This window comes from Melospiza melodia, chromosome 3, assembly GCF_035770615.1.
Source record: "Melospiza melodia melodia isolate bMelMel2 chromosome 3, bMelMel2.pri, whole genome shotgun sequence".
NCBI classification, from domain to species: Eukaryota; Metazoa; Chordata; class Aves; order Passeriformes; family Passerellidae; genus Melospiza; species Melospiza melodia.
The window spans coordinates 133,414,935-133,425,029 of NC_086196.1; the positions used below are offsets into that span (position 1 = coordinate 133,414,935).

Below are 10,095 nucleotides of genomic sequence, written 5' to 3' on the forward strand. Positions count from 1 at the left end.
CACTGGCTGTGCCAATAATGGAGAATCAGAAGTTGGGTTCTGGCAGATTACACTCAATGTATGATTTTAAGCATAGTTGGATGCATGTTAGGGAATGCTAAACAAATTTTTTCAATGTGCACTCTTGCTCTGTCTCTTCCCCACCCCCCTTGCAGGTATTTGGAAAGAATAGAGATGTTATGAAATAAAACCTCTATCAAAATACCCAAGAGAACTTCACCCTGTTGCAGTTTCCAGTATTTGCTTGTTCCAGTCTGCATCCATAGTAGTTCTTTCTTCCTCATGTGAACCAGGCTTGTCCAAATTCAGACGCACAAACCAGCTGGTTCTGCACCTGCAGCAATGTAGCATTTACTGCATATAGATCTGTGCTCCTTGAGGAGTCACAGTGCCTCCTGAAAACAAATGGTATTTAAAAGTTGGGTTCTCCCAAGAAAATGCTGTGCTTCATTCAGCTTGTAATTTTTAAATAATAGGATTCTAAAATTAGAACTCCTGTGTACCATCTCAGTGTGGCTGACCTAAATCAGGATGTTATTTTATTATTTTTAAGCCCTGTTACAAAGAAGGTAATTGGCTTTCCAAAGCTAAACACTACTATATTGTGGGACAGATTTCTATTAAACTCATTTATTGATTCCAAAGCAGAATTTGGCAGTTAAAACATTGTCTAATTTTTTCTCCTCATAGATGGATAATTTATGAACACAGTAATTACAGGGGACGTCAGATGATGTTAACACCAAATGAAATTCCAGATTGGTGTAAAGCCAGTGGCTTTTGTCAGATAGGTTCTCTGAGACCTTTACTGCAGGTGAGTGGGCTCTGACATGACTTGTCAAGCACTAATTTATATCTTGTCATGGGGTTTGGGGAGATATTATGCAGCTGTAAGCAGCATTACAGCCTTGTCACAGGCATGTGACAAACTTCAACATTGGCAATTGTGTAAAGAAATCCAGAGTTTTGTGTGTAATAAAAGCTGTTTGAATATGTTACATGGCTTTGCAGTTAAACAGCTTAAACTGTTAATTAAGCATCCTTTAAACCAAAGTACAGAAGACAGCATATAAGGATTAATTAAGGATTAATAAATAATGGCTATAACTGCTACATAGAAATGATTTAAAGTTGTTTCATAACTAGCACCCAGACTGGTTGCTGGCATACTGTCTGCATTATTTATGGAACAACAAGAAAATTGGTTAAAAAAAAAATAGTTCAGTTAGTAGTGATTTTGTGTTGATTTAAGAGGAAAAGTCCCTCCCTGTTTATTATTTGGCAGAATAATTTGCAAATCTAATGCAAAATTTATTCTTGTCATGCACTCTTTATTTTGCTCTATAAATATGTTTTGCTCTATAAATATGTATAATATTTTGTTCCATGTGATCTTGTCCAATGATGCAGCAGTCCTGGGAGCTTTAACATTTGAGGTTCTTGCTGAGCCATATTTCATTGGAGAAACAGCTTTTTCTAAGTCATAGGTTACTTGTACCTGTAACCAGCTTTATTTGCTGTCATAGCTTTGTCTTTGCATAGCCTTAAGCAGAATTAGGAATAATGCATTTTGACTGCCCTGCTGAGAGCTTGTCTGAACAGAAGTGTTCATGTGTAAGAGGCCACACAAGTGCACCCTTAATGAAAGCTTAGAGCATATATGGAATGGAATTAGCAGAGAAAAGTTCATTCTGCTCTGAATTAAAAATTTCTAGCTTTCCACTGTGTGCTGATTTCAGTACATAGGAAAGCCCAAAACTCTCCATGCAGAGTGGTGAGTTCTCACAGCTTGTCTTGTCCAGATGTTTATGGGCTTCTGCATTACATTCTCAAATTAAAAACCTAAACTTTCAGAAAGAGAGGGAGGTTTGGGGTTCAGCACTGACAGTAACTGCTCTGAAGTTAACTCAGAGCAGGATGTGTTCTCTGCTGAGATTGTGGTTAAAGAATTCTTGTGTTTTGTGCAGAAACGTGTGTACTTCAGGCTTCGAAACAAGGAAACAGGAAAATTCATGTCAGCTGATGGCAACCTAGATAATCTGAATCTTCTCAGAATACAGGTTGCAGAAGATACAGACTCAGATGATCAAATCTGGGTTTATCAGGATGGATTCATAAGGTGTCGGGTAAGGTTTGAGTTCAATGTGCATTTTCTCTTTTCCTCTCCAGTAGTAGGGCTTTATGAATTTAATTCCTACTGCAGCATCTTCATTTATTTTATGGGCTTAATCTGTTTCAGCTATAATGTAATCTTTCTGTAGGGAGTTGGTTTTTGTGGGTGTTGTTTTGTTTTAACCAACTCCAGCTTTTTCAAGTGATACAAACTAGTTGTATGATACTTTTTGATATAATGGAAATTTGGAAAGAAAGTATTGCAAAAGTATCAAAGCAGGAGAGAGACCCTTCCTGATAATATTTTGAACTATGCACACCTTGCAGTAGGACAGTTAGTGTAATGTAGGTTGGTATTTGTACTGGTTTAGAGCAAATGGGAGGAAGGTTTGGGAGGAAACAGATGGTTAAAAATATAAACATCCTAAAGTCACCCTAGGACAATATCCTCTTCTGCATTTAAGCAAGCTTAAAGATAAAATCCCACTCTTTTGTGCCATTTAGGGGTGGGGTTTTTTTGGTTTTGTTTTGGAGTTTTTTGTTTGTTTTCTGGTTATCCCTGTATTAGTCAAATCCATCCTTTTTCCTTTCTTCTGTGCAAGTTTCCAAATGAAGCCCTACTTTTCTCACAGTCCATAAAACTAATCATGTGCAAATTGTCATTGAGGTGAGCAGAGGTATGCACAGTTCATATAATGTTAGAACATGAACAGTCTTCGGTAGGGATGCCAGCCAAAAGAAAATTAAGTTACTTTAATACTGTTAAACAGCCTGACTGCAAAGAATCATGTGAACTTTTTCTATAGGATTGTATAACTTCAAAGGAGCCATTTATAACTATGTCATCTGTGCTGGAGGGAAGAATCTTACTGTTAATAAGCTAAGGCATTGTTTGGACATGTTTACAGGACACATGCAGTTGTAAAAGAGATTTATGCAGACAGCAAAACGATGCAAAGTAAGCTAAAAGCTTTAATATGACGTACAAAAGACTTCTCTTTTGATGGTGCTTCTCAAACATGTCAACAAGTTTTCATATTGAGACAGTGTGGTATTATATGGCTTTGGATGAATGCTCCTGGTTTTTGCCCTTTTTCTGTATCTCATAAAGCAGTTTTTCTGTGCACAGAAAACACATGGCTTGTGCTGTATAGGAATCAGGTAGCTTAGTGCAGAGTGCAAGCTGGCAACATTGATCTTAAGTGACTGAACTCCTACAGAGCTCTGCCATGTTTCTGGTGAATGGTAGTAAATCCATTTTGCACAAACCAGAAATTGGGTTCACCCACATATTCCAAAGAAAACAGAGTTCCTGGGTGGGTAACTACCTGCACAGAGGCAGACACAGGTCACTGGAAGAACCTGCACCTTCCTGTAAGCTTGGGTCATCTCAGTGACTGAGTTATGAGATGGGACCTTGAGCTGTGCCTGGGGTTTTCAAGGAAGGGCTGTTTCAAGTATGTGGGATAACCAGTAAGCAAGATATGAAAGTCATTCTCTTTTTTCAGAAATAGATGTGAATGCAAGTCTCCTTACTCTTCATGAGTTTCATGGAGATGAGTGAAGTTTTGGCCTAGTGGACCTAATGTCTAAGCTCAGAGTTCTCCTTGTCCCACTAGAGAATGCTTCAGATACCAGTGAGAATTTCACAACCAAATCAACTTTCTTTAATTCTAGATTATGACAGTCACAAGTATGATTTTTTCAAGAAAAAGTTCTTTCAAAATTACTTGTAAAATAATTTAGGGCCATTTCAACAATGACAGATGTTCAGTCATTGTTGTTCAGTCTGCCACAGAAGTGCATTCAGTAGTTTAAAGGTGCAGTTTATGATGATCTACTGAAAATCACTGTTTATGTAGAAAAAATGACTGTTACTTAGTAATACAGCCTTAACACTCTTTTGAAATAACCTTGATTTTTGCCAGCTCTTTTTTTAACCAAGAAGACATTTGCAGATGTTTGGATTCAAGTAATACAAGTGACTAGGAAAAGTGTAGAGCAAAGAAGCAAATATTACTGTTATACCCTGTGAAATTCACACACTTGATACTGTGCAGCTATGTCCTCTTTATGAAAAGGTTACTGCAAAACTAGAAATGTTTAGGAAAAAAATATGTTCAGAGGAAATGGAGAGCCTCTATTGCAAGGAAGAGACAAAATAGTGAGGACATTTTAGCCTACAAAGGGTACACTTTTAGGGATGATGTGCTTGTAGTCTCTGCAAACATAGCATAGACAACACATCCTTTAAAATAATCCAGGGATGAGGAGCACATCAAATAAAACTACTTGCATCTAAATTTATTTTTAATTTATATATTTTTTTAAATAATGGTAGTTAGGATTTCGAACTGCTTGCCACAGTATGGAAGGGTTAAAATACACAAGGGAGTTCACATGAAAGGGTTACTCTGATCTTGGTGGGTAGTGACTAATAAATTCATACACAGGACAGAAGATGAGCATTAAAGATTCCAGGATGCATGGAAAAGTCTCTGGGCTGGCAGTTGCTGTAGCCTGGAAGAGATAACCAAGAACATACTTCATACAAGAGTACTGGCAATTTAATCTTCCACGGTATCAATGTAATCTTCAGTTATTGGCCACTGCTATAGACAGGTGCTAATTGTTCCTTTTGATCTGATACACCATAGTCACTTTAATGTTCCTGTGTAGAAGAGAGTGTTGGAATAAACAGGAACAAAAGAAAGATAAGTCTTGAGTTTGGGGCAAAAATGGATTCCTGGGGGGAAAGTCATTCCTAAATTCTCTTCTCACCTGATGATATCTCTCCAATTTGATTAAAAAAAAACAGTGGACAGTAGAAGTAAGGCCATTTGGAGTAATTGCTGTTGCCTTTCTGATGACACAGATGGCAGAGGATTGCTGCTTGGCAATTGTTGGAAATCTTATAACTCCTGGCTCTAAACTCGGTCTGTCATTTGAACGGAATGAAGACAAACAATATTGGCATATTAGTCCCGATGGCAGAATTTATAGCAAGATGAAACCCAAGCTGGTTTTAGATATCAAAGGTAAGCAAATGTTATCTCATTACATTGGGTCTTAATTACATGGTATTTGCAGTGGGATACACACTAAATTAAGGATGGTGCTTTAGTTGCTTTAATCTAGAAGCAAAAAAGACCCGATCAGCTAGTTTGACCTCCTGAATTATACAGGCCCTAAGACTTCATTTAATTTCTCCTACATACAATTTAGTAACCCACAGTACTTGCTTATCTTGTATTCTCAGTGACCACTCACTGTAGATAGCCTCACTTAATTTTTAGGCAATGTGAATATGATTATTTAAAAGGGTGAAGCAAGAACAACCTAACTTTTCATTAACTTTAATTTCTGTAAGTGCAAATTTTCTTACATACCAGTTGTAGATGCAATAGCCAAAGGATATTAGGAAAGCAAAAGCAGGTTTGTATACTGATGTAAATGCAGGCTTGTATACTGATGTGATTAGATGCAAAACGGTGGGGTTCTTTTGTTTGTTAATGGCTATGCCTATATGGCAAGTGTGAGATTCTGCCATAGCAGCCTGGGGTCTGTGAGCACTTGATGTGTATTTTGGAATCACTTTTGTCATAGTAATTTGATTTGTGTAGATACTCTTTCTGAACTTCATTTTCAGAGCTTCACAGAAGGTCTAAAAAGTAGCAGATTGATTGATTAGCAGAATTAGTATAATCAGATGTTCTTACATAACTGATTTTTTGGGTGAAGGGAGTAATAATTTTCTATATATGTTCTATTATTTTTTTAGCTGTTTTTAAATTGATTTAAAATTGATGCTGTGACATTAATTATGTCAATTACAATGACCACTACCCCCCAAAAAAACCCAAACCAACCAGAAAAATAGCACAGTCAACAGCCAGCACTTTAGAACTAAACAGGACTGATCGTGTGCAATCATAGAATATCCTGAGCTGGAAGGGACCTATAAGGATCATCCAAGCCCAACTCCTGGCCCTGCAAGAGACACCCCAATAGTCACACCATGTGCCTGAGAGCATTGTCCAAAAGCTTCTTGGACTTCATCAGGCTTGGTGCTGTGACCACTTCTCTGGGGAGCCTGTTCCAAACAAGCAGAAATACTACTGCATTGCCTTTTCTTCAGTAAATCATGTTAAAAGCAATTCTGCATTTATAATTGAAGAACTTTACAATGGATAGGCCTGGTAGTGGGAGTACTGATGCACTCTTAGCTTTAAAACAAAGTAAATCTGTACAATAAATACAAAACAGTAGATACACGTAGCTTTTATTTGAGAAAGCCTAGTAAGAACATTGCCTGTTTCTGCCAACTCTGCCGATCCGTTCCAGACCACAAATTGTGTGTTAAAGAATTCCTCAGTAAATGAATGCAGTTGTGCATTTATTTGCACAGCAAACTGTGCAGTTGCCAATGCCACCTTGTGGATAAACTGGCATAGCACAAAACCTTGTCCAGAGCATCATGCTATCAAAGTAAATTGTCTCTCTATCCACTGAAAAACAAAATCCCATCTTAACATGTTTACATTCTATCAGACACCACTTAAAAAAAATTCTGCACTCACAGTGATAACTGAGCTACAAAAAAAAAATAATATTAACTACATAGCTCAGTATGTTAAGAGTCATCATAAGCTTTCAGCTGCCAGGCTTGTCTTTTGCTCAGTCAGGGAGGGTGAGGCAGTGGGGGTTCAGAACAAAAAGACAATGTCTGTGGGACCGTCCTGGTGCTTTGTATAAGTGGTCAGCACAAATGGCTCCTTTCAGTGGGAACAGCACCTGCTTTGCAGGTGTGTTGTACTGCAGGAAATGCACGTGTCCTACATTTCTGCAGTACATACTAGATCTGAGGGGAAAAAACCACCACTTCTGACTTTCAGCTCCAGTCAAATGTGTCTTCCCAGTTTCTTCTATGTTCTATGAGAACATATTTGGCATTGTACCACATAAGTAGATTAGCTCTCCTAAGAAATGTTTCTATTTTGCATTCAGATACATTCAGCTGCCAGTGGAAACAGCTGAACACTGGGTGATACATTGGGCATGATGACTTGTGATTCATTTGGTCAAAATAAAGGATTATAATGGCAAGGAGTAAATGAGTGCCAGACCTTGTCTCTGACTTGGTCACGTGTGTATTGTCTGGTAGCAGAAGGACTTCATCATCTAAACATCTTCACTCTGTTTTTAGAGCCAATTGACAATTGTTGCAGGAAAACTGAATAGTCAAGTGTGACTTTTGGGAAGTGACAGTCTTCAGGGAGCTGCACCTGACTGTACTGCAGTGTTTCTTTCCTTTTCCATCCAGGCTGAAAAAGCTGAGAAACTGAATTGCTAAAGGGGTGGAGAGAATAAGGCAGACTGATCTTGGTTAATTCAAAAACTGTTTCAAAAATAAATTCCAAAAGCAGGCAGTGATGAAGATACGTTTGTTCTCTCAGAGCTGTGGTTGAAGATAAATTGTCTACACCAGCTCTTACAGAGCTTTTCTAAACCTAGAGTATTTGTCTGTTATTTGAAAGATAACCTCCCCTCTTTGACATTTCTCTCTACAGGAGGCACTCAGTATGACTGTGACCATGTTGTTGTCAACACAGTCAATGAAGAAAAGTTAACACAGTGTTGGGAACCACTGGTTGTATAAACCCAGTGAAGCAAAGATGATGTTTGGATTGGCCACTGTTCTGGACATTGGAATTGGCACTGCCATCTCTGAACGATACAGGATCAACGATGAGACTTTTGTCTTTTCTTCACAATCTTAAAAGAACAAGCAACAGAATTATTTCACCTCCCTATCCAAGATTATTTCCCCTATAAAAGCTTGAGTATCTCAAAACCTTCCTTTTTTTTTTTTTTTTTTTTTTTGTTTTTAAATCCTTACAATTCAGTGTTGGACAGAGATTTGGCAGTATGCCTCAGGCTAGAAGGGAACAACTGAGGGAGACCCCGTGAGGAGAGACCCCATGGAGTTACAATGATGTCAGCAAGTAGTTAACCCAGAATAGTCAGTAAGTGTAACTTATTTTATAAAAGACAGGAGAGCAGTGTGTATGTGGGTATAGCAACTTGGACCTGTGGGCTGTAGTATAGAGAAATACTCACTACAGGAAATTAATATATTTGGTTCACTGGAACAAACTTATGTTTACTGAAAGTTTAAAGACTGCTAGTACAGCACATCCAAAGATATGTTAACATGTGGCTTCAAGTATAGTTAGTATGCTAACATAGTAAGTCCTAAATTAAGAAAAAAAAAATCTAGATTTTCTCATGCATAGAGAATGTAAAGTAGCAGATACTTTGTTAGAAAAAGAGAAGGCTGGCAAAAGGATGCATTGGAATGTGAAGAATGTGCCCATTTTCTAGGTCGCCTAACTTCTTGAGTTGTGGGTATTTTTCTTCTTTGCCAAGATATTTGTACCTTCTAAAACAGTTTCAGTAAGTAGAATCTTACTGAACTCCAAAATTGTATAGGAAACAAGAATTCTTAGAGAAAGAATTGCTATAGATGACTACAACAGCCTGTGAGCACTGTGGTTATTGAGTTTTCCAGCCTGTTGGGCTTACCAACATGGAGAATGCCCAACTCCCCAGTATTTCTGGAGCTGTTGAAAAGCAATGATAGTGGTGGGCTCCTGGCTCCCTGTTGGACAGAAGTGTCAGACTCCTCTAGGAAGGGGCACAGCCAGGCCTGGATACGTGCCCAGCCAGGAGGGCTGTGCCCATTCCCAGTAAGTGTTCCTGGTTTAGTAAAGAGCTTGTGGGATGTTCTGATGACTGCAGGAGGTCCTTCTGTTGCTCTGCTTTGAACCTGGTCATGTTAGTTTTCCTTGATAATGTTGGCAAAAAGGTAAAATACAGACTCTGGTACTATGCTGCTGTGTTTTGTTCTGGCTTAGACCAGTGTTATTACAAGCTGCTCTGAGGAGCATCCAGGCCTTTGTCTTGCATAGTAAATCTGTTTAAAATTAACATTTTCATTACTATTGTATTGCCTCAAAGGATACTGGTGCTTTTGCTATTAGCACCCTAGAGGAAGTGCCTTACTAATTTTCTTCCTTTTGTAAAGAAGCACTGAAGTTTTGTTTCTCTGAAATGTGCTGCTTTTAGTCCTTAATAGAAAATATGATGTTACTGGTTCCAAACAGTGGTACTTTGTCATATTGATGTGCTCTTGCTATATATAATATAGCATTTTACAAATAAATTTAAGTTAGGTAATGTTTTACTGAAATCATTTTTAAAGGTAGAAAAATTACATTTTATGGTTAGTTTTGCTTTCATTTTGTGCCCATCTCTGTCCATAATTCCTCTGCCACAGCCAGCCCCTGAGTGAATACATAGTGTGGAATAGCTGCAGGCTCTGAGGAATGGGTGATTCTTCTATGCAAGAAGATTCTTCTGCACATGTTTGTACAGGCACTTGTATAAGCACTTGTGCACAGGGCCACCATTCACACAGCTGCCACTTCTGTCCCCTGGTGGAAGCATTGCATGACGTGGTTTGTGCATCACCACAGCTGTACTGCAGTAAATGGACAGCTCTCACTTAAGAAGTTGCCACTTTCCTTCAATCCACCTGCATAATTGCAGGGGAAGTTACTCCATAGCCCATCTGGCAAAATGGCAAGTTGAGGAACAGCCCACCAGACACAAACACTCCCTCCAGGGCTTCACCAGGTCTGATGAGACACAGCAGGAACAGGGACACAAAATCATGTCTACCCTACCTGCACAAACCCTGCAGTGAGCTGAATCTGGGCCAGGAGCTGAGCAATTAGAATAATTATCAGGTACAGATTGATTTTGTTCCATGCTTCTGTTTAGATTAGCTGTGTCATGAGAGAGTTGACATAACAAGATTGACGTATCAGTCTTGAGACAGTGATGTGACCATTTAGTTCTAAGAATGAAATAGCTTGAGTAATAATCTGCATTAGTGAAGGTAAACAGAAGTAGGAAAAC

General features: G+C 38.5%; 1 protein-coding gene across 2 annotated transcripts in view; it reads left to right on the forward strand.

The window, feature by feature from the left end:
* CRYBG1 (crystallin beta-gamma domain containing 1) overlaps nucleotides 1-9,351 on the forward strand; it is a 64,689-nt gene extending 55,338 nt beyond the window's left edge. For both annotated transcript variants that reach the window (XM_063153099.1, XM_063153100.1), the window contains exons 19-22: nucleotides 691-814; nucleotides 1,968-2,126; nucleotides 4,988-5,150; nucleotides 7,683-9,351. In XM_063153099.1, the coding sequence (XP_063009169.1) occupies nucleotides 691-814; nucleotides 1,968-2,126; nucleotides 4,988-5,150; nucleotides 7,683-7,771 (535 nt within the window). In that variant the 3' untranslated portion in view covers nucleotides 7,772-9,351. The remainder of the gene's footprint in view (nucleotides 1-690; nucleotides 815-1,967; nucleotides 2,127-4,987; nucleotides 5,151-7,682) is intronic.
* Nucleotides 9,352-10,095: the final 744 nt, after the last annotated feature.